The following is a 24,638-nucleotide window of genomic DNA, read 5'->3' on the forward strand; positions in this document are numbered from 1 at the left end:
CTCCGTAGATCTCAATGCAGAAGTTGCTCCAGGTTCACTGTATGGAAATATTTTGTTTTATGACTTTGGTTGGGATGAGGGTTTCATTGAAACTGCAGCTCTCCACTTTTATGATTCTTGTCACATTAAACAGCTGTTCGTAGACACAAACCAATCGAGTTTTACAAGATAAGGATCACAGTTGATGGGATGGAAGTGTTAGTAGAGATATGATCTGATATGTTCGATCTATCTCAAATGATCAGACCAAACAATTTGCTTGTTCCAAAACTTGTTTTTAGCAGTTGATACACATACATGAAAAGTAAAATATCTTAATAGTACATATTCGTCTCTCATAATAAATTAACTTTGTTACTTTGAGTTAAAATATTTTGTATTTTGGTTGAACTTTTAGCATAAAATATCTTTTATTGTGGTCACATAAATTTTAATGAGTTGTTAGCAATCTTAATTTTCAAGTTCACAGTACTTTAAGCTGAACATATAGATCAACTCATTCTGCAATAAAAATTTAATGCCATGCTTCCACAATTTTTTTTTTTGCTTGAGTCTTTTTTTTCATTTATATCATATATTTATGAATGTCACACACACACACACATGCGGCAGGGGGAGCGGCCAAGGAGACGTGCGAGCGCATATGGCCACCGAGGGTGCGCCCGTCGAGAAAGCGCCGGAAGCAGAGCTTGCTAGTGTGCTTCTTCATGGAGGTAGCCAAAGAACCATAGAAAGAAAGAACACCAGAACAGTGCGTGGCTATATCTCACACACCAGTAGATTCACCACCTAGTACTACTAGGCAGATGCTGTAGTTCACTACAGGGTTGTATGTTCTTCCCGCCTGCCACCGGACCGGAATGTCGTTCTTGGCGATGAGGATCTTTTTCGACAAGCCTGAGGTGAGACGGAAAGAGAACGGCGGCTGTAGCTTGGAGCCTGAGTTCAGCATCCAAACAGTGCCGCAGGACTGTTGCATGGGGATCCATGAGCTCGACTGGCGCTGCTTGATATGGACGGCTGCGATATCTCCGTCCCCTCCTTCGCACTCTATAAGCACAGCAAAGTAGTACGGGTTCGTTCCAGCGCCCACATGGAAGGCGACGCCGGCGCCCCGGTCGTTGCACTGCACCCTGTAATAGTACTGTTCATGACAGCCTCACGTAGACATGGAAGAAAGATACCGGTGAGAGTTCTGACCTAGTGTACTGCACTTGGAGCACTCCTGCTCCACGAACCCTGTCATTGCCCCGATCGCAGTCCCACTCAGGTCGAAATGGGCGGACTCGGCAAGACAGGGACCGCCGGGACACACATCGGTGATCACGATGGTCACTGGTTTGCCGGAGCACGCTGCATTCTTAGTACACAAGACCTAAGTACGTAACAATGTCAACGTTCTTCGAGCAAGAGATGAAGCTACATATAGGCGTATATATATACCTGATAGCATGCACCACACATCCCTTCCTCACCTAAGTACCTAACGTTCCACCATCTCAGCTTGAGATGCTCGATTAGCTTCAAACACGTATGAGACAAACAGAATTTGTCATACGGAGAGTTTAATCTTTGTTCATTTTGCGTGCAATTTTCTTTTCTTGGGGTCAACTGCGAGAAGTTGATTCCGTCAGATCCCACCGACATGTGGATCTAATTTCTACAAATTGCAATAACCAGAAATATAAAGATAGAAAATTAATCCTACACAAAAATAAAAATAAATATTGAGAAGCAACGTCTCCACACCAATCGTTAGTGACACGTGGTAATCATTAGAAGCTGACGTGGAACAACTCGACATGTGATCAAGGGGAAGAGAAGCTAACCTAATAGATGGTGGACGATCGATCCCACGCTACCCAAATCGTACGGGTTGTACGACAAAAGTTCATACAAGTTGACCTATGCTATCGTACGAGGTCGATTGCTCGCATGGTCACATCGAACAAGGATAATTCCTCGTGAGTTCATGGGCCATACAAACGATGAATCAACCAAATATTTTCATATCAAATATAGAGAACCACGGGTAATAATTGCATTTGTGATGAAGATAAATTTTACATATTACTAAATGTAATTATAATTATTTAAAATAGTATATAAGAAAAGAAAAAGCGGCTTTCACTAGTAGGAATCTAAAATATTAATTTAAATTTCTAGTAAATGCCCATCACTAATGTCGAATCTCTAAGATAGATCTATGGCGAGATCATATACGATATCATTCTAATCTTCTCCATGGATCCTTAATGATAAGGAAAGCACACTAATGATATCATTTATCTTCAATTTAATTTAAATATTCTTTAAATATATATAATATTTAGGTAGCATATGAAAATTAAAGTTTGAAAAAAACTCCCTTCCTTTTATGATTTTTTAATTGAATTTCTAGACAATACCATTACAATTAATATTATATTACAAATATGGAGTTGGGATAATGCCATTCCAAACAATATTCACGAACCAATTGAAATCCTTATGTTGAGTCTCTTTCTACTCAATCATTTTAGTAATGCATAAATTATTATTATTATTATTATAAAAACAAGGATTTCGAACGATTTTTCATAAATAGATGTAGCAATCTATTACCATCAGATCAATTTTTTAGATATGAAAAGTTATTATTAGATGACACTTAAACCTTGATAGATGATACTAATACATCATCGTCGACTAATATTATTAATATTATATTCCTTAATTAAAAATAATCAAAATGTTTGATATTTTATTACCATGTTGTGAAGGAATAATGTGCAAAGCATGCGTCGGCAAACTACTAAGACTACAGTGGGAGACCATCACATGTTGCACCAACATCATATCCGACGGTTCTTCATGGAATCTTGCATGTGATCTTTACTTGTCCTTTGGAGTGGGGTGATTCCATGGATTTGGCCGACCACTTAGGCTCGTGATGCAATGACTTGTTCTTAATGATGGGACCGATTCACCACCACCTCCCTTCTCCCCAAAGTTAATGCCTTTGTCTCCACTTTACACAACATGTAATTTCTCATCCCAAAGTAACAACATGATGTTGGGGCTACTTTTCATTTTATATATAAACATCTATAGGTAATATGGTTCATAAAGAATATGAAGCATCCATTGTTTCGACAGGAAAGTTTATTCTTCATCATTAACGAATATAACATTCATCAACCATAGTTTCTTATGATCGAACACATTCCCAACTCAATTAATGGATATTTAATTCTAATTTTGGTGGACAAGATAGATACTATAAGTGATTTATATATATTGATAAAAAAATATGGTTAATTATATATTATTCCTATAATTAATTATTTTTATTATATCGATTTTATATTTTTATAAATTATATTAAGATCTCTATACTTGTGAAAGTGAAATATTTAATTTCATTTTTCATCATGTCATCGACTCGTATGATTTACTATCGAGTATTCAGTCTCTCCCATTTTGATTTATTATTAAGTATGTATGATATTTTCTTTAGTAAAATTGATGACGTAAAAAGAAACGAGATTAAATATTTTACTTTCGTACGTATGATAAATTTTAAAAATATAAAGAATAAAATATTAAATAATTACTTATAAAAATATAATTAACCTTCAGATAATCATAATAATATTTATTGAAGACAATGATGAGCCTCGATGGTGGCTTAGTACTTTTATTACTCTGTCGGCAAATTTATGTATCAGTCAGTGAAGAAGAACACACGACGAGAGCCTTCAAAATCCTCATAAATGCTTGGCATTCAAACCACCAACCTTAAACGAGATATATAATTGTTCACCTTCGTGGCTCTAATCTATTATGAACCCCGCAGATTCATTTATTATGTTTGATGGCAGCAACCCTCAATTACTCTTATTTTACAACTCATTCATTTATTATATATATATATATATATATATATATATATATATATATATATATATATGTCAATATCACTAATTTAATTTGAATTGTTAAGACATCATTGCCATCAATGTCACCAATCTAACTGAAATTATCTAAATTGTGTGGTATCTTTGCATCAATATCATCGATTTAATTAGGATTGCGTAAGTTGTGAAACATCATTGTTTTAATGTTATATACTTAGTCGAGATTGTCCAAGTTATGAAACACGTATTATTCATTTATAAATTATTAACTTAATTGTAATATCGCTTAGGTCTATAAAAACTTATAAAAGAATAAATTGATTAATTCAAAAATAAGCAAACAAGTTTTGATATCTCAGGGGATAGTTTTACAAGTAATTCAGCAAATACTTAGTGGGCAAGAGAGAAAAGAAAAAAAAAACTTTGGAAGTTAAACAAATTGTAACGAGTCTATAAACAACTACAATTGAAAGTGTTGGTGGATGAAGAAGAACATTTTAATCAAATTAATAAACTTTTTTACCTAAAAACTAATTAGAGAGTATGATTTGAAAAAAAATTCAAGCACTCTTTTAGATGAAATATTCAATTTTTACTTTATTTATGTTTATTAAATAACTTAATTATAAATCTTAAAATATATCAATTATTAATTTATCTTTGCACGAAAAGAGAAAAAGAATCGAGCATTAGAATTAGATTCCTAATTTTGTGTTTTAACATTGAAGAGCGAGTCCGAACGAGTCACGAGTCAAAACTGACCAAAAGCTCGACTCGTTCACAGCCCTATTTAGAATAACCGTCAAATCACACATGAAATAAATGAAACGAGGCGGGTTTCAATTGCAACCTTTCCGCTATTTATTCCCATATCCATTTCTCATTGCTGTCTATTTACTTCGTTTGGCTTTCCCCCACATCTCCCCTTCCCTCCTCCCCTCCTCCGTTACGCCATCTCGAATCCCGCTCCGGAGCCCGTCACGAACCCTAAGCAACAGTCCCCTAAACCCCTCCCCTCCGCCATTGCCGATCCCACTCATCCCCTCCGAAGCAACCATTCTTTTCGTGATACATCCTTAGATCGATGATCACGTGGCGCCGTTAATGCCTCGCTCGGGCTTGCGTCCCCGTTAGAACCCCCGTGGTAGGAGTTTCTGATCGCAGCGTCTTGAGATGAGTGAGTGATCTCGATGGCCGTGACAATGGCGAAGCAGCTCAGTCCCCAGGGCCTGAGTGGGGTCTCCCCGTCGTGCTCGGCCTTCCTGGTCTCCGAGAAGTGGCTCCGGACCGCCTGGGCTTGCCAGTGGAGGTGGGCCATCTCGCGCTCGGTGTTGTGTGGTGTGATGCTCTTCGCCCTCGGCCTCGTCTCGCTCTTCACTGGCCAGATTGCTGCCGACCTCGAGTGGTCGCGGATCCGCGGACGGTGGCGATCCAAAAGGGTATGAGCTAATAAAGCATGAAAGTACTGGAAATAGAGTTTTTTTTTTTTTTTTTTCTTTCTGTTTTTTGTTTTTCTTTTCTTAGAGAACGCAATGTGATGCGCGGAGTTGCTTTTATGCTTTTGTTCCTTTCCACTCTACTTTATAATTTGTTTCTGTACATTATGGCGTTGTTACTGTTCATTTGACATATTAAATGAAAGTTTATCCCTTTTAATTGTTTTTGTGCAGTGCAAGCGTTTAATATTCTTGCATCTATTTTCTTCTTATGGAATTAACATGGTTTAGTTTAAAAAGATTAAAAATGATATATTTTTTGGAAGCAGATAATTGTCATCTATGTAGTGTGCGGCGTTGTGCTTTACAGTAACTTGAATGGTTATACTATTCCTTACTGGAATCATTTTTAGTTCATACTGTCAAATTGGAGACATTTGCAGGTTGGATACAGTACTCCAACTGATATATGGAAATCAGAATTTGCAAATCTCTATCATGGTTGTAGTGATAGAAGCCCTCATTTTAGAGGTAAGTTCCTTACAGCATTACCAACAGGATTTCTTTTTATTTTTTCCCTATCTTTTTGTGCTGAGTTTTGTATTGTGGTTTTCCATTAGAATTGTCAAGGATGAAGGTGGGCACCTGATGAATGTGTATTTTGTACAATTTATATAATAATTGATAAATATAGAAGCTATGAATTTCGTTTCTATGTACAAAGTAAAAAATATATATTTTACAATATTCGTGTGTTCTAGGATGTTAAATGAAAATTTTCTGACCAATATGAATGGTATTAAGGAAACTATTCACTTCAACAGAATACATCAGAATACAAAAAATTTCCGACAAATATGAATGTGTTAGGATGGTTGTTGCAACTTAATTCAAGATCTTATATGGGCTACTAGTCACTAATCAAGTATATAAAGGCTTTTCAGGCATAACCTTGCCGGAGGCCCTTTTTTTCTTTACATCTCGTTTCATCGTCTGGTCTTCCTCTTTCGTTTACTAAAAAACATTTTGCAAGTTTCAGGTGTGTTTTTCACTTTCCATTTCACATTTGTAGTTTTGTCCGACCCCATAATTATTTGATTTAGCACACACTTGAAGAGGATGGTTGAGATAAAATGAAGTTGCAGATACAAAGAATGTGCAACATATCTCTTGTATCTGGGGTTCAAAATTACATGCCTTTGTTTAGGATTTCGTTATTTTCTATGAGTCTTCCAGAGGTATTTGTGCAATTGTCATTATTAAGGAGAAGGTTGGTATGCCACTTGCAGTAAAGGACTTCTGTCACATACTGTGAAATGGTAAGTTGTGCTGATCCAAAGTCCACACAGTACGAATCGGATGTATCTATGAATTGTCTCCAATGAGCTTACCGGTGCCTGATCATGTAACCATGTGGCATGCACATGCAAGGTGCTGCACCTTTGTTACCAGGGTCTGGCATGGGCACAATACCTGGCTTATGCCCCTGAGCTTAGTAAATCAGCTTTAGTTGTTTGGTGGGACTAAAGCTGCTAAGTTGTGACACAGCTGCAGAGGAACTTAAACTTGATACTATGCTGTACCATGAATATACTGGAGTTGCAATACAGGGAAAGGCTTTTAAGCATTAGAAGCGAGATTAGAACTATCGATTTGAGATTCTGTACTCATTAGGTCTCCTTTCCCAATTATTTCAAGTAATGGACTTTCTAGAATGTCATTAATTTTGGAGTAAATTTTGACTATAACGCTTTACATGACCTAACGAAAATTTCTTTTAATGACTGATAAGCCAGGTTCTGGATAAATCCAAACTTAATGAATCCTGGCAAAAAAGTCTGGCTAGAAACTAAATAGGCTTATTATGCAGACCCATTTATCTGATCAATATCTGACATGAATATATACCACGATGGTATGAAGTAATCTAATGCTTATAATATATTCACTTATGGTTGCTGAACTTGTCAATCCTTGCCACCTCCTGTGCAACCTTTTGATCAGTCAACTTTATTTGTCAGCAACAACCTGATAGAACTTAGGATCTCAATTAGGAGGACATTTTTCATTGGACAAGGATATATATCCTTGAGCTATAAACTCTAAGGAGATGGATCTTTCTAAAAAATTCACTGCAGAGAATTACTAAGGGCAAGAACTTGTAAAATTATTTCTTAATGGTATAAGGTCAAACAGTTTAGTCGACATGTTTGTATAGTAGTTGTTAAACAGCAATGTCTTAGCTTTTATGCGATCAGATATCTGATTCTTACATGTAACATTCCATTTAATCTTTGCCTTAAGTAACATTGTCTTAGCTTTTGTGCATCTCTTTCACTATTGTCTTTGTTCGATGTCGATTACATATGGAAAAAAGTGAAGTGTGTTCTTGTTGGTCAAATTTCACCACCAACGTGGAAGTACCATTAAGCATACTAAAGTCTATTTGCTTTTTTCATGTGATTTAGATGCAGTGCATGATAGTGAATCCAACGGTTACCTGTTAATTGCAACAAGTGGAGGACTAAACCAACAAAGAACAGGGGTAAATTTGTATTTCTTCTCTCATGTTCTGGTATTTTATTGTCATCAAGAAGTGATTTATAAAGGGTTTAGAAGATTGTCAAGAAGTTTCGTCTTTCAGTAGATTTAGTTTGCATGTGATCCACCATCTTGCTTTTTTCACTTTCTTTTTCACATAAACAGAAGGATGTACCCTGAAAATTTTGCTTTAACCATCTTTTATTATAGGGTCCCAATCTCTCAGAGTAAGTTTGGCCATATTGGATCAGAAAAACATGGTTCTTTGTGATAACTTCATCGTGACTGTACTACCTCTCTGATTCATCTTATGCTGTTGAATGAAGGTGCATAAGATAAATAGAAATCTCAGAGAACAAGTGGACTTTGTGGTTGTATCATGTATGATGTATGTACATTTTCTTTCTTCTAAGTGATGAAAACTTTAACCATTACTTTTTAATGATCAGATAACGGATGCTGTTGTTGTAGCCCGGATCTTAAATGCCACTTTAGTTGTTCCTGAGCTTGATCATCATTCTTTTTGGAAAGATGACAGGTGATGTGACAACATGGAGACTTTATGAGACAATTACTACTAGTTGTGTTTCTAAATTAGATACAATGTATGTAACAGGTTTATTTTTTGCATTTGCAGTGACTTTGCAGACATTTTTGATGTTGACTGGTTCATGAACTCCCTTTCGAAAGATGTACCTGTTGTTAAAAGGATTCCAGACAAAGTAATGAGGTCAATGGAAAAACCTCCATACACAATGCGTGTTCCAAGAAAATCTACTCCTGAATATTACCTTGAACAAGTGCTTCCATTACTATTACGGAGACGTGTAAGCAAGCTTGCAGACTGCTTGATATGTGCTTAATTTAGCCATTTCATCCAGATTACATGATAAAATTTAACATCTCTACCATATTATTTATCATAACTTCTGAGGTCTTTCACCGTTCGACTTGGTATGTTTCTCATGTGAAAGGTCATTTGCTTCAATGCTCACCATAAATAGTTATGTTGGACAGTAATTCAGAGGTGAATAAGTTCTTTGGTTGCAGCTTTTCTTTGTGGGTTAGCAGACTATTCTTTCTCTGATGGAAATAAAGTACAAATGCTGTTACATCTTTCCAAACATTAAGAATGGGAATAACTCATTCCGAATCCAACTCCAAGCCTTCTTTCCATCTTAGCAAACACAATATCATATCATCATCAAATTTCTAACATTTTTGGTATTTTTTTTATTACCTATTGTCTGATAGGTTGTACTTAAATTGATCCTTAAGCGGCATCAAATTTCTAGCAACAACATATGACATGCTGGTAAATCTTAATACAAGGTTTTAAATCTCATTCTGGTGCTAGTTCTGTGGTACTGATGTCCTGAGAGGTATACTGACTTATACTGCCTGGTACCAACCAACTGGAAAACACAACATAAGATTAATATCCATTAGTACCAGATCATATGATGTGATACAGGTCCTTTTTCAACCAGTAAATACTGATCTCATAATTCCCAACACCCAATTTCATGTTATATCAGATGCATTTTCTCTATGAGCTGCTATGTTGAGAAACTTCTGATGCAAAATTCTAAATATTGATTTGGTAACAATTTTGATAATCTGTTGAACTAATAGGGTTCTGAGAACTGACCTGTACCACCTAAACCCTGAGTAAACTAATAGAAAAATAAAAATGAGTAGTTTACTGAGTTGTACCGAGGTTTATGATTGGACCAGTAAACACTGATCAATATATATCAGCTTGATTGGTATTTGGAACCATGTTATCTTGAACAGTTAAAAGGCAGGAGTTCAAGGTCACAAACTAGCTTTGATTACCTCTCATTCTCTAGTAATTTGTCAATCCTTTATGGAAATAGTTGGGAGACACTCTGATAGCAATTTTTAGAATGTTTCCATTATTTCACTGGATATATACTTAGTATGCATTGTAACAGTAGTGGTTACTAAAAAAAGCTATAGTAACTTTGGGAAAATGGCTGACATGCCGTATACTATATTTAAAGTTAGGTTATACAGTTTACTGAATCAGATAAAACTAATTTGTGTTTTTATAATAACATTACCAATTAATTGATAAATTGCAGGCTGTGCAGTTGACCAAGTTCGATTATAGGCTTACAAACAAACTTGATGAGGAACTGCAGAAGTTACGCTGCCGCGTAAATTATCATGCACTAAGGTTTACAAAACCGATAAAATTAATTGGTCGGAAGCTGGTCAAGAGAATGCGAACAATGAGCTCACGTTACATTGCTGTCCATTTGAGGTATTTTATTTTATTTGTTGGAAATATACTTGGCATTATAAGTTGTTAGAGTTATCCAAGAACTTTCCTATTCGGCATGCCAAATCGATGCTAAAGGCATTATTTTTAACAAAAAATGTTTACCTGCATAACATGATCTTTTTTATTTTATATACCAGCTTTCTTCTACTAGTATTCCCTTGCTAAGGATGTGCCTAGACTAGCTATACCAACATGGTTGAAGCATATACCTCTCTTCCTTGATTCTGAAGCGTTCTGTTTTAGGTTGAATTTTCTCATTTTAAAGCTTTGGTTTTCATGTTGCTACTTGATTTCATGGTCATAACTTGTTCATCATGTCAACAAGGGGAGTCACAAATGCTCAGTGCTGGTATGCTTGCCCTGATAAAAAGTTCTATCAACAAATACAAATGTGCTGTCCCGACCTCTCTAAGTGTCCAGGCAGCTCAAAATAATACCAATTGAGTTTGGCTGCAGAGGAACCAAAAATTCCATGAAACCCCATAGCAGTTTATGTTTTTCGTAAGCTCCTAGTCTATTTATTTATATATACTAATTTAACTGGTATTGTGCTGTCTCAACCTTATTCAACCAATTGTGACAAGGATTAATCTGATTGTTGAAGCCCGTCTTAAGTAAAGTCAACCAGAATCAAATTGATCTGGATCAACTAACTCAGACGCACTTGTTCTTCCCCATCCTACTTAAATGTCAACTCTTGTTGTCTCTTGAGTTGCATTTCATTATTGTTTTCTCCCATCCCAACAAATATAATCTTGGAAAGTACAGTTCACTGATTTGCAGTTGGGTCAACCTACATTTTGGAACTTACTGTTAACTAAACATGTCGAATATGAATGGGACAATGCATGTTTATGTTCATAAGGCAAAAAACAGATGATTTAAATGTATATGATTCTTGACATAATAGTTGTACTGGAAGAAACGTTTTCAATTTTAGTCAGATTGGTGAGTACCGATCCATGTTTACTGGTCCAACCAGGGACCTGTACGGAACCATATAGGTTGATGCTAATTGGTTTTGATTTATTATTATTATTTTTTATGATCCTTGACAGTACAAGTCAGTATACTGCAAGTTATGCAGGTAGCATTCAAGTCCCATCGGTTCTTGAAACCAGTAGTGGACTGGAACTCATTGCTTGGAAGAGCCTTACAGAAATGGTTCTTAAATTGAGACTTTCTGGCCCTTGTGACAAAATTGAAGTTTCCTATGTAGTTGCTCTTGGTTTGTTTTTTCACATCTGATACCCTACAGTCTAGTCAGAACTTAAGCAGGCATCAAGCCATCATGTGGCACACTATTTAGCTGATGATATATTAAATCAAGACGATTCACATCATAATTTAAATTAAAAATTGTTCAACTGTTCAACAGAATAAAACCTTATTATAGAATGACACTCGTCTTTTGTTTATGCAGGACTAGAAATGTTTGTGCTTTCATGATTCAGCTTATAGCATTTTTCATAGTTTCAATTGCTTTGTACCTGGTGGTCAGTTTTTTCCCATTGTCAGATATTACGTATATTGTACCATTAATAATCTCTGGAGCTGTTTGTCTAAAAGAATGCAAGAAGGTTAATACCTTTTCATCTTTGGGCTTGACCAAGCCAATCATTGTTTAACAACTGTTTAGGTTAAAAGCTCCTATGATTCATTTTTGGCAGCATATCATCATCATGCCGGATCCTTTTCTTGATTGATACTGCAGGTTTGAACCTGACATGCTTGCATTTTCTGGCTGTTACTTTGGTGGTGGAGATAAAGAACGTAATGAGCTTGGTGAAATTAGGAAGCGTTGGGCAACATTACCTGTGAGAATATTCCCATTTTTCCTCATTGGTTCTTTTCAGCTTTAACTAGTAGGATTTTCTTTTGGCTTCCACAAGTAGGATTTTGTACCTCAAATTGCATAATCTATGACAACTTTTCTAATAATCATTGTAACCATAGTTTCATTAAATGCATTGATCTATGATCCATAATGCTTTAGAAGCATTTTAGGTACCAATGTTATCCTTTGGATGAATTTTCCTCCATAATGAAGTTCAATTTTGTCAACCTGAAACTTATTGAGGAAAGATTAACAATCAGTGTTGTCAAAAGACACTTGGGTGCTTGCCTAGGTGCTCCAATGAGGTGAGGTGCTGGTCGAGCACGTCAACGGTCTCCGGACGAGATGCTTTAACCTGCCTCAACGAGGCACTGGGCATCCCAGGTATTGCTCGCTTGGCCCAGCAGTCGTACTCACACATTGGAGCCTGTCCCAACTTGCCTGGTGAATAAAGTCATGGCTTATTGGCTTGAGCTAGGCTTGTCCAGGCATGAACCTAGGCTTAGGTTGGCATGTACTGACCTGAACTGACAAATGATATGGTCGATACAGATATCATACAGGTCCGACCAAGGATTGGCATTGGTACTGAACTGAGATTTTAATCTCTGCTGTGAACTACCATTTATTTACTAATTGCTTTTGGTGGAAGAATGAAGCATGTGCATTTTGTTTTTCCTTTAACACATCGCAATAAGCTTTGTGAATGTGTATGCTATTTATGATCTCCACTTCATCAGTAGTAAGGGCTACATATTCTCCATAAATCCATGGTTTAAGTTGATACTTTTGCAGGATATGAGAGCTGAGGTGGAGCGAAGCCGAGGAAAATGTCCGCTGACTCCACAAGAAGTAGGTTTAATGCTAAGAGCTCTTGGCTTTGTAAACAACACTTATCTTTATGTTGCTTCTGGAGAAATATATGGTGGAGAAGCAAGCTTGCAGCCTCTTAAAGACCTCTTTCCAAATTTTTATACAAAGGAAATGCTTGCCGGAAATGATTTGAGGCCCTTCCTTCCGTTCTCTTCTCGTCTTGCTGCTATTGACTACATTGTTTGCGATGAGAGTGATGTCTTTGCCACAAATAATAATGGAAATATGGCTAAGATTCTTGCAGGTCACAGGTATGACTAGTTACCACTTGAATAACTTTCTTCTCCTTTGTCCTTTTCCTTTTCTAATTGCTTGCTTAAGACTCACTTTGATATTTGTTTTACATAATACCAGGCACTTCTGGTGATTTGTAAGGAAAAAATGATGGTCTGGAACCTAACAATTCTTCCATATCATGGAGAGTGCCTATATAAAGGACATTTAGGCTAATATTATGGATAAACTATGCCCTAGTTATTTCTTAAGTTGACAATATTTTCTCATGATTTATTGCAGTGCCCTTTTTTGTTTACTGTTTTCCTTCTTTGACTGACCAATTATGCAGATCTAAATATTAACCGCCCATATTACTGTCTGTCATTGCAGATATCAGATCCTAACCTGCTAAATAAGTTATTATGTTCATCCCCTACTTAGTCTCAGTGCAACATGTCATATTTTATTGTTTTAGCATCGGGATCCTGATAAATTCTACATGCAAGCACATCTCTAGTTTGCTTATGAAGTTGTCTTAACTCTTAAGAACCTTGGTTATCTTGTTTGTTTGGTTATCATGTGTATACTTCTGGCTTTTCTTTTTCTCTTGCAACTAAACATTGGAATTAATTTGCTTCATTTGACTGTCCTCACAAGTGCACGAAGCAAATACTTCCCTTGTACACATCAAAATTTTCAGATCTCTTCTCCTGCTTAACCCAATTTCCTCTCTAGCATCTGAAGTCTTTTGAAACATCATGACGTGATTTCAAACAATTCTACCTGTCTTTCCCAATTTTCTTTTTTTATTTTTTTCTCTTAATCTTGTAAATTTATTGAGAACATGTCTAACCAAAACTGACAGTATCACCATTCCATTGCTATATTGCCTTACTTTGTTTCAGTTTTCCACTTTGACTCTGTTGTTAGACAATCGGGGGCAAACATACATTGCTTTGGAAAAAGTGCCAACAGTCCGCCATAATCTTGTTGTGTTTCTTCATTATATCAATGTGACAAAATGATACTTTTCAGACTCAGCTATTCACCTTAAATCCATATCGCAGAGCTGTCATAACATAGTATACTTTCTTTTATATCCTAGACCTAAGGACAATACCTAAATTGGTTGGTTGTGGATAGTTTTCTCTTCGTGTAGCAAGCAAGCGTCATTCACATTTATCTACAACATATGTGCAGGAGGTACATGGGACACAAGAGAACCATAAAGCCAAATGCTAAAAAGCTTAGCTCTTTATTTAAGGCATGCAAACAGATGGAGTGGGAGATGTTCTCCAGGAAGGTGAAGTTAGTCCAGAGAGGCTTCATGGGGGAACCAGATGAGATGAGGCCAGGGAGGGGTGACTTCCATGAGTTTCCATCTTCCTGCATCTGTCAAAATCCAGATCACCTTGTAATAGGTTGGATTTCCATGAAGCCTGGAATTAGAGGAAATGAAACGGTGCGACAGCACGCAGCATCTGAAGTGGAAATCAGTGGGGACGAAAGCAGGTTTTTCTGAATCAGACAGTGATGTTTGTGGCCAATTGCTTCCATTCGATAAAAAAGGTTCACACTTTGCAGTTTGATGCATCCTAGTGGATGACTGCCTTGTGCCTCGTTAATGACATCATATAACAATCCCGGTGAGTTCCGAAGGATACACAGACTTGTGGTACTTGGGTTAATGCTGACAAAATCATCGAGGATACAGAATGGATGATTGACCGCTTTTAACATTGACGATGGTGGTGCAAACCAAGGCAGCCAGCCTCGGCCATCAATATTTTTATACTGAGATGAAGCCTCAAGTTTAGAGTCTATTGTTGTAAGCCAATGTAAATTATATCACCAATTTTGCCAGATTTAAACAGAAAGGCACTTGACCTTACTGCTTGACTTCATTCTTGTGGCCGTAGCAATCATGAGAAAGACTGTAATATGAGATATTTATGATCGTCATTATTTTTTCTTCTACGTAATTTCTCTTTCAAGTTTCTGTTCTTCAACCGGTCAACCATTGGATCCATGAAAATGGATGGTCTAAAAACCATCACGTTCATGCAGTGTAATCGTTTGTCTCCCTCATGAAACATACTGATAAGACTTTGGTTTTCCTATTCTTCAATCAACTCAGCACAAACGTCTTCGTTTAGCCCCTTAGCTCGGTTATGAAATGTGTTGGTCATACCACAGATCCAATGTCTTGACAGATGACTACATTGCTATGTTAGTCATCAGTTCGGTACTAGTTGTAGATCCAACCTGCAGTCATTACTGATGCTCCAATTTTTAGCACCACCAGATAGCCAGAGTGGTAGATCCAAGTCTTCAGCTAGCTGACGAGTAGTGATCCCTACAACTGGCACGACTAATTTGCAAGTTGTACACTGCAAGAATACCATCAATTAAGCCTCAGATCGGCTTTTCGCTTCTCTGAGTCCATTGCTATACTTGAACCTGCAACACTGGCTCCTAAGCAGAGATCTGTCAAGGGTGGAAACTATGATAGAATGCTTGTGTGCTCAAGGTAAAGAAGATTCCAGTGTAAAACTCTTTGCATTAAGCAATCACTCTACTGAGAGAACCAAAGTTACAGAGAAGCTAATAATCAAATCACCACTCAACTTACATTTCAATGATATATAGGTCAAGTTAACTAAACATGTAATACAAGCTGAAACAATGACTGAGCTAATAAGCATCACGGCGAAATGTTCCATTTCAATACGAAGGAACAGTGTGTCGTTTTTAAGAGTTGATGCCCTTTTGCAAGTATTATCATCATACGGGTCATCAAAAAGATGTTTATATTCATCTAGGATTCTCTACTAGTTCATCTTCAAGGACATAGCGAAATCTTGTATCATAAGGTAACCATTCAATGACCTGTGAGGCCTTCCTCTTGTTGTTTGGATTTATACATTTGTGGATCACCTCCGGCAGCTTCTTGTCCATGTTTCTAAACACCCATATGAGAAGATTGTCCCAGCCTGACACAGGCTTCTCTTGCATCTCTATCAAGAACCTTTGGTAGAAAAACTCTGCTTGATTTCTTCAACGGTACATGGGTTTGAAGGAATTCCTATCTTTGCCTTCTCCAGCTCCTCCATGGCATTCTTTTCTAGTGTATGTTCTCACCTGCAATTTTTTATGAGCAGTGAGAGGGGATATGATGTCTTGGAACAAGAAAGAGCAAGTGATAAATTTACCACAGGATCTGAGGAAGCTTCAGTGCAAAGGCCGAAGAAAACAAGTGGCAGTGAGAGGGATATGATGTCTTGGAACAAGAAAGAGCAAGTGATAAATTTACCACAGGATCTGAGGAAGCTCCAGTGCAAAGGCCGAAGAAAACAAGTGGCTGACAACTAGAAAGACCAATATTTGATCCAGTTAGCTGCTTTTCTTCCCTGTATTTCTTTCTCACAGCATTTGTGAGTATAGTCTCAAGCCACTTGAAGCAAACCACAAGAACTAGGTGTAAAGAAACAAAAGTGCTCGTCTCTGATAATGGTTGTTCTTATTATTTAGTCATTGGATGTAGAGAAGACATTGTCAGAACTTCTATATGCATCTGAAAATTTTCTTCTCGTGCAAGAAATGATATACAAGATTTCTCTAGTAAGAACTTACTGATGCAGAATGACAATTAATAACAGCCAACATAAATGAGGATAAAGATAGTTGTACTATGTCAACTAAAGTATGTAATTCAAAATTATTCCATAGATGATCATACAAATTTAAGATCATACATGACCCCTTCGAGATATCCGACAACACAGTATGGAGTATTCAATGCAGTTGGCAGTGATGATTTGTCCTCCAATATTATAGGCAGCCTGCAGAGCACTGATAGATAAATCATTTTGTTGATACAAAAATGAAATTACAAAAATAATTCCAGAAATGATTTATACAAAAGAAAAACCACTTAATACTTTAGTTGTCATCAGCTGAAGTATATTTTTGTCAAGAAACGTAAACAAGATACTTTCATCTTTCTATGTAACTCATGTTTGCACTGTCTAGTTAAGAGAATTATGCATTTACATCTCTGTCAAACCTTACATAATTGCGAAAATCATATTTGAATCTGTATTGCTCTCACATTTTCCCATATGCATGGTTAAAAACTTTTTACTAGTGCAGCAGATGTACAAAAGTGCTTTCGTAGGGTGTATACCAAAATATGGAATTCTTAAAAGCTACATATCACCAAAAGGCATAGAAAGAGTTCAAACAACATTATACATCTATAATAAAAGCTATTAGAGATATGTCCCAACTAGTGGCAAGAGAAAACGATTCTAGAATTTCTCATGCATATTGCGGAATCCACTGAGAACACAAGAAAGATTATTTTTACTGCTAAAGAAAAATAAATTTCTGCACCTTGTTAAACAAAGCAATCCTTCTCAGATAATTACTTGGAAATCCATATACCATATAAGCCTATAATAGAAAGAGCAAGAAGCGACTACCCAGTTTCTATATGGAGAGAATAAAGTGAATCCTACCAAACTTTAGCATACAGGACTTACATGCATTAGGAGAGAATTATAGATATTGATCCAAAATGCCAATTTTGCATTAGTTTCCTGGGCACTCACATTAACTGTTTACAGCTGTTCCACCAGCAACCTATAATTAAACAATCAATTCTTAAGAGATTCTTAGGAGAGAACATTCACGGTAAATGATGCAAATTATTGTGATCTTAGAACAAACATGTAGTTGCTTATGACATATGACGCACGAGGACATTGCTTGTCTATTTTAATCGAAGTTATTTCGAGGGTGGACCTACTAGGCCATTCCTGTTTCTCTGTAGTTCCTCTTGGAGGAAGGACAACACAGCTAGATGATCTTGAAAAGAAGGAAGATAACAATTTACCAGACATTTCAGATGAGTCAGTACACATCCAACAATATATAAAAGCCATGCATCTGACCATCTCTTCGGATATTCTGCTTGGGCATCGATAGAGATGATCTTTCAGAGGTTGGGAATTTCTCTTGGAAAAGAACTTGACATGTTAGAGGACTGGTAGTTATGTCAAAACCTGCTTTATGCTTTGCCACAATATCAAAATTGTAAAAGAAAATGAAAATTCTAAAATTCTGTAACATGCTCAAGAGTCAAGACCATCACTAAGAGCTATAGAGAACTCAATGCAGTGTAGAATGGAGGGAACCAAATGAAGGACAAATTGCAGATCCAAAGGATTCTTAATGTTTTTAACCAAATTTACTTGATTTAGTGTTGTTGCATTCCGTTAGATCTACCTCATCATATATTCACATGTTCAAGAATCTACAACTCCCCAAAATACATGTGGTTTCTAGATGACAGAAATACTACAAAGAACAGTTAGGCAGATATTCATATTACAAATATATCTCTTGCAGTGATTCTAAACAATTTATTATGTGATTGACAAGAGAGGATGTTTAGCTCCCACATATTATATATGAAATCTTTCTAAATGTTTGTTTCTTGTAAAGATTAGACCAAACAAGAAGAAAAGAGTTTAACGTTGCCAAAATTCAATTCTATTACTTCTGTTCCTTTTGTTGATTTATTTAAGGGACTACACACATCCTTTACTTAACTGGGTAATGATGTGTAACTACGGTTAATTTCAAAACTTGAGCTATGTGCAGTTCTATTGGTAATGGCTGAAAGCCAACCGTGTGCTCCTTAGTTCATGATCATATTGAAATACCAAAATCTCTCTCTAAGCTTCAGCAAATTACTTCATTTGCTTTAACTGTAGTTTTGATATTTATTGTCATTAACTTTAAAACTTCCAGTTTGCAGTTTACTATTTTCAAAATTGGTTAAAAGCCCATTTCTCAATTTATAAGCAGATTGAAATAGCCAATTATGTGCCCCTTGATTTCTGTAAGATAATGAAACACAAAGTCTGTGTTTAAGACTCAAGGATATGTGTGAACCTCAATCCATTCAAATGTTTGATTATACTGATAACTGAAGTTCATATTATGAACCAACCACATAAATTTCTTGGGTACATTTTATCTGCCAAACACATAAGTCCATATGATGTGCCAATCACATAATTTACTTGCATAATAACAAGAAATTAATGTGGAAGCAATTTAATCTGCCATTGTCAAATTCCATAAACCCTATTAATCTGTTGACAAATTTAGTTCCTTGTGGAACTTAGATTATTTAAGTTCCATAAACCCTACTCAAAAAGATCAAAAAATAGAACTAGAGTATGGAAAATTCTTTTCCCTGTTCTATAACGCATTAACAGTATGAATAGATGAGGATGATAGGACAGAAGCAAGTGTCTTGGACATCAGTTTAATGTATATGCTAAATGAGATGAAAATAATGGCATACCAAAAATGATTCATGGAACAAAATGCTATTTCAGGTAATAGTGATTGCTTCTAAAAGATAAATGAACAATCAGCAAATATATTAAGAAGTCTTAAAAGCACAGTCAAGCTGATTTAGTGCTTCCTTGTACCTTCATAGGATATGCAAAGTCATTTCCAACATAAAGATTCATGTTTTCTCTTGACAACAGGTCATGTCTAACCTTCGACTTAAGCAAAATGTTGGTTCGTCCAGCGTCCTCTATGGAAGATAAAACTTGAAAAGGTTGGAATTGGAACTTCTTTGAGGAGCAAAAAGAACTCAATATTATCCTAGGGTGCTTCCTAGCTCCACGGCTCGAGTGCACAGGAGAAGCCATGCCTGAATTATGTGCAGAAACAGGCTGACTAATGCATTGATCAAAGATACTTCTGTAGAGGGATAAAGCATGTTGTTCACGATTTGCAATCTCTTCTTCAAATAGCTCAATCTCTGCAGTTAGCTCCCTGGTCTAAAGCAAACAGAGGTGATTCATATCCATTTTCAAGTTTACCAGGGGATCAGAAAAAGGAGTCGGAATGTCTTGTTGAATTATAGAATCAAGAAATGATAAATTACTTATTGCAACATATATAATTAGAAAGACAAAAAGGAGTTTTGTCTAAGATTAAAATCCGCCACAGTCATGTGAAGAACTAGAATATGGAATTGGTTACAGAATCATGTATTAAAGATTGAAAATCACTTATAGACATAGCTACAGGAACAATATTATCAAACAGTTTAGCCAACAACAAAGCCGCAATGTCCCAACCAATCAAACAGCCCCATACCTTGAATAAGTTTTCATGCCATTACAAGCTCTTCAAACTACAGAATGTAATTAAGGAAAAAACTCAATAACTTTTCCATCCATTCATAATATGTTGCTCTTTTCCATAAGGAAAAGAAAGCACAGACAGCTACAAAGCATGAATTAAGAGAAATTTCACTTGAACTTTTTTAGCTAATAAATAAAAAATCAAAAACACAATTGTGCTTACCAAAAGAGTTTTCTGTTTAACAATGGGAAGAATGGAGCTTCTAGTTTCCTTTTAACTTTGAACCATAGTTAACCATTCTAAGAAAAAAATTAGATTGTAGATATATCATACTTCAAAATCTATCAAATCGATGTTTAGGAGAACAAAATAATATGGAATTCAAGCAAAGTTATGATAAACAAAACCATAAGCTCATGTATTTGGCAACATATTCTAATGACTGCAACAACAAACAAAGGGGTGACTCAACCTACAATAGCAAGGATGAGGAAAAATAATTTAACTAATGACGCATAAGCAGGAACTCAATGTGGTAGCTAAATAATCAAAAGAGAGAAATGAAATAAAATATAAAGTATATAACATAGATACCAAACAAAAAAAAAATGTATGAAGAAACTCTATGAGAAATCATAATAACTGTGAACTTTCAGTGACAATCTTATGTTCTTCTCTTTTGATAAATAACTTTCCTTCAATAATTAACAGAACAATAACAATTATATTTATCAAGGGACAGAAGTAATGCGTTGATAACTAACATATACATTTGAATGTTGTGTTTATGCTTATATGACATCTTTATTATCATTTTCCAAATTGAAACCCTTTATTCCTCTTTTTCTACTACTTAAAACTGGGGTTATGATAACAATGACATGTAGCTTTCAAGGACAAGTAAGCTGGACTTATGATATCTGTCTTTCAATGTCCATTCCCAATTGATCCATGTTTTAATACACCTGTGATTGATTTTATGAGTGGCCCCTCCTATCTTAGTAGACTGTGAATACATAATCTCCAAATTTATCCTCCAACCTATTATTATTTACTTCAGATATTCTCCTACTCAGTCAGGAACAGCAAATTTCTAGTATTTAGGAGTAGCTCCTTATGAGCTGGATTGGCCAGTTTGCAAGTTTCACACAAACATAAAAAAGAGTAATTGAACCAGTGGTTTCCTAATTTTTTTCGGATAAATACAATGTTAAGAGAAATATGGTTCACCTTATCGATCCGTACTAGTGTAGTGACCAGCTGTTGGTATGGTACGTACCGAGCTATACCGAATCATATCGAGTATATCGACATACGTATCGATGACTGGTATGTACCGCCCATATTGAGCGGTATGCCGTGGTACGATGAACCATGAGAGATACTATTATATCAATGGAGAAATTTAGCTTATATCTGCAAAAGAATATTATAGACACTTCATTAGATGGATGCAAAAATAACTTTTGTCCGAGGTAGGAATATATTGTGCAACAAAATAGTTACCGGTCTGGGTTGTCAAAAGATGCTTATAACATTTTTCACATAGTAAATGCATGAACATACATACGAAATAAGAGCAAGCTAATCAATCGATAAGTTATCTGATCAACTGTCTTTTATTTTACTATGTGAACCAGGATTTTGACTGTTTTTCATCTGCTGTTCTAAAAGAAAACACACTTGCATCTGCTTTTGTCCCATCTTATATCCAATTACTGATGCGTTAATAAAAAAGTTATAGATAACTTGATAAAGAAGCTGTATGGCGTGCAACATACCTGAGCAGAAAAATGTCTATGTCCAGGAGATAAAAGTACTGGAAGCTCAACCAATCGCCTTCTCCAGCAGAAAACGAGTTTTCTTGATGCAAATGCATCTGAAGTTGTTTAATCTGTCAAAATACAAGCATCTTTAGGAGGTCTAGAGAACAAAACCTTGTATTAGATTCTTCTGCCAGTGAAGTTTGTAGACATGCATATGAACTTGCAATACAAAATGAAATGTAAGCATGCGAAAAGAGTTAAGTCCGTACATCATCTTCCAAGGAATATCGACTGTTTAATGTGGTGTGTCTGGCACTCTCACTTGAATCTTGATTATAAGAACTTTGGCTTCCATGAGACTTCAGTATATTCGAAATATTATGTGAACCCTGAAAATTTTGAACTCATGAAGAGACAATTTTTCGGTTTGATAAGCAAAATTGTCCAATCTACCTTCTAAAGACGAGACATCAAAATCATGCATATGTCAGAGATAGTTCAACATTAACAAAATTGAAGATACCTTACACTCGGTCTGATTTTTTGCAATGCTGTGTGACTTTCCAGATTTGGTCAACTCCAAGTTTCTCTATCAGAGGCACTGGAAGAAAAATCATTATGTCATCAAATCATAATTGTAGGAAGAAAATATCTAATTACAGAAACAGGGAAAAGTATATTAACAGTCAAAACAATAAATAATTAAAATTTCTGAAGGCCAAGATCCTATTATAAAAAAAAGGCATTGCTTGTACACATTGATCCCATGCTTTACAGTCTTTTGGACAACCATATCAGGGTTCTAAAAATACAATTCAGGCATCCATATATAAGAAAGAAGACGTGAAGTCTCTCGTAAGGCTCATACAGTCACATAATGTGGTAAAGTTATCCAGAATATAAAATAGCTCATTCTCATGCACCAAATATGCATTCTTAATATGTGTATTCAGATAGTACATCAATATGTATAGCTTTCTTCTTCCTCTTTGTACTATATGTGTGTGTGTGTGTGTGTGTGGTAAAAGATGAATTACTAAATCTTTGGTAATTCCATAAAATAGAAGCTTCATGTATGATCAAGAAACCTGATTGAAGCAGTTCAGTTCCTCAAATCAAAGCAAGAAAGAAGGGGGTGAGGCACCTCTAATTACAATGGAGCCTAAAGAACATTAGAACAAAGCAGCCATTGACAAATCACACAGAAAACCATAAAGAAAAAGAAAAGAAAGAATGTAATCCAACACACCCGTGTTATCAAGCTATCATCGTGACCAAGAAAACACGCCTTTTAGAACGCCCAAGATGCGAAACACGAGTATATGACACCATAGAGACAGAATCCACGCGCCCTGCATTCGTCACCTCCATGGGCACAGCTTCTCCACCCATTCCTACTCTCCTTCTTCCTCGTGCATTTGAAGAGAAACTCTCAAGACCAGAAACAGAAGCAGGAGAAGCTAACGGTCTGATTCTTTTCTACGGTCCTCACGGAGACCTTCCCTTTGGTCCTCGGTTAGCTTGTCCTTCGGCCGGAGAGAGAGAAAGAGAGAGTAATTACGGCTGAATTGCCGTGAGGACTGACTGCTGGAGGAAGAGGACAAGAGGTCGTTGGAGGAATTAGTGACAGCAGGAAGTGCAAACGATCGCATCGGTCGATGTTCCCTTTTCCTGTCTTCTTCTTCTTCTTCTTCTTCTTCTCTATCTTTCTCTCTTTCTTCCATGGACTGAGTGAGGTGTTAGAAGCACAGTCCTTTCTCTCTCTCTAACAGACGTCATCTTTGCTTCGTGGGAAACCGTCTCGAGGAAACGTAATTGATCGTATCAGTTCTTTAACCCGACAAGCTATCTAAATACAATCTAAACTCAATCTACCTTAAAATACTCATTATTCTACCCATACTCACAGCCTAATCCAGTTTAAGCAGATCACATAGACACAGAGCATCCCACAAAATCGATCCACTTTCTCGCAGAACAGGTTTATCGGAAGCTGCATCTCTACTTACAAGTCTTAAGATTTCAGATTAAGATGGTATATAATACCTTTATAAGTGGATCACATAACTACTTGATCTCTGCAATAGTTATTGCAGAGCCGCTTAGATAAATGCCTCCTAATTAAGATATAGCACTGGTAAGAGGATTGATATGCATTACCTTTACCTTAATAACAAGAGGATGTATGCTCCACTGCAGTTTCAGATTGCAGATTAATAATACATCTGTAAATTTTTAGATGCACTCTTTTATCCTTGTGAGGAATATCATTAGATGAAACCTGCATCTCAAGTAATGAAGAATACCTGATCTGAATCTTGACTGGTTGAAGGATTAAATAGGGCAACAATAAAGAGGGACAATAATAATATCATCATTACTACTGGAGTGGGCAATATGAATGTCAGTAAATTGATCTCAAGCACTGGTTAAAAAAGGAATTTAGAAAGCATTTTGACATATCATGATTCTTTGAGAAAAGAAATTGGTGTCTACTTTGCTCTTTCACAAAATACATTTAAGTGTATCAAAGAAGAGAGAGATGGAGTTGGTGTTACCATGCATGATGAAGTATTGCTG

General features: G+C 36.2%; 2 protein-coding genes and 1 pseudogene across 6 annotated transcripts; 1 reads left to right on the forward strand and 2 right to left on the reverse strand.

The window, feature by feature from the left end:
* Nucleotides 1–766: 766 nt before the first annotated feature.
* On the reverse strand, nt 767–1,464 carry LOC135636422 (expansin-B5-like; annotated as a pseudogene).
* A 3,345-nt stretch (nt 1,465–4,809) lies between these two features.
* On the forward strand, nt 4,810–15,095 carry LOC135635935 (O-fucosyltransferase 29-like). The gene is made up of 9 exons (XM_065147409.1): nt 4,810–5,338; nt 5,779–5,866; nt 7,804–7,880; nt 8,326–8,414; nt 8,514–8,703; nt 9,985–10,166; nt 11,902–12,004; nt 12,820–13,148; nt 14,314–15,095. The coding sequence occupies exons 1-9, from the start codon at nt 5,090–5,092 to the stop codon at nt 14,633–14,635; spliced, it is 1,629 nt and encodes a 542-aa protein (XP_065003481.1). The 5' UTR covers nt 4,810–5,089; the 3' UTR covers nt 14,636–15,095.
* Nucleotides 15,096–15,952: 857 nt separating this feature from the next.
* LOC103977678 (uncharacterized) lies at nt 15,953–24,542 on the reverse strand. Of its 5 annotated transcripts, XM_065148358.1 has the most exons (9): nt 23,308–24,542; nt 22,582–22,659; nt 22,328–22,447; nt 22,074–22,186; nt 19,695–19,977; nt 16,869–16,955; nt 16,427–16,481; nt 16,326–16,342; nt 15,953–16,254 (listed from the first exon to the last, which is right to left on the reverse strand). In XM_065148358.1, the coding sequence occupies exons 4-9, from the start codon at nt 22,169–22,171 to the stop codon at nt 16,171–16,173; spliced, it is 624 nt and encodes a 207-aa protein (XP_065004430.1). In that variant the 5' UTR covers nt 22,172–22,186; nt 22,328–22,447; nt 22,582–22,659; nt 23,308–24,542; the 3' UTR covers nt 15,953–16,170. The 5 variants fall into 5 exon arrangements, 3 of the variants coding, with proteins under 3 accessions (XP_065004430.1, XP_065004433.1, XP_065004431.1); XR_010495925.1 differs by lacking the exons at nt 15,953–16,254; nt 16,326–16,342; nt 16,427–16,481 and adding exons at nt 17,658–17,757; nt 18,011–18,131 and having other exon boundaries at nt 16,617–16,955; nt 19,623–19,977; XR_010495926.1 differs by lacking the exons at nt 15,953–16,254; nt 16,326–16,342; nt 16,427–16,481 and adding exons at nt 17,658–17,757; nt 18,011–18,131 and having other exon boundaries at nt 16,617–16,965; nt 19,623–19,977.
* Between the last annotated feature and the right edge of the window lie 96 nt (nt 24,543–24,638).

Source organism: Musa acuminata, chromosome BXJ3-4 (genome assembly GCF_036884655.1).
Source record: "Musa acuminata AAA Group cultivar baxijiao chromosome BXJ3-4, Cavendish_Baxijiao_AAA, whole genome shotgun sequence".
In the NCBI taxonomy this organism is placed as follows: Eukaryota; Viridiplantae; Streptophyta; class Magnoliopsida; order Zingiberales; family Musaceae; genus Musa; species Musa acuminata.

Bases quoted from the DNA above. Each gene is read 5' to 3' on its own strand.
- LOC135635935 (XM_065147409.1), top strand. From the start codon at position 5,090: ATGGCCGTGACAATGGCGAAGCAGCTCAGTCCCCAGGGCCTGAGTGGG. The intron at 8,704-9,984 runs GTAAGCAAGCTT...GATAAATTGCAG, and splicing joins CATTACTATTACGGAGACGT to GCTGTGCAGTTGACCAAGTT. The intron at 13,149-14,313 runs GTATGACTAGTT...ACATATGTGCAG, and splicing joins AAGATTCTTGCAGGTCACAG to GAGGTACATGGGACACAAGA.
- LOC103977678 (XM_065148358.1), bottom strand. From the start codon at position 22,171: ATGCATTTGCATCAAGAAAACTCGTTTTCTGCTGGAGAAGGCGATTGG. The intron at 16,956-19,694 runs GTTAGACATGAC...AGTGCTCTGCAG, and splicing joins ACATTTTGCTTAAGTCGAAG to GCTGCCTATAATATTGGAGG. The intron at 16,482-16,868 runs GTATGATCTTAA...TGGTCTTTCTAG, and splicing joins GGATATCTCGAAGGGGTCAT to TTGTCAGCCACTTGTTTTCT.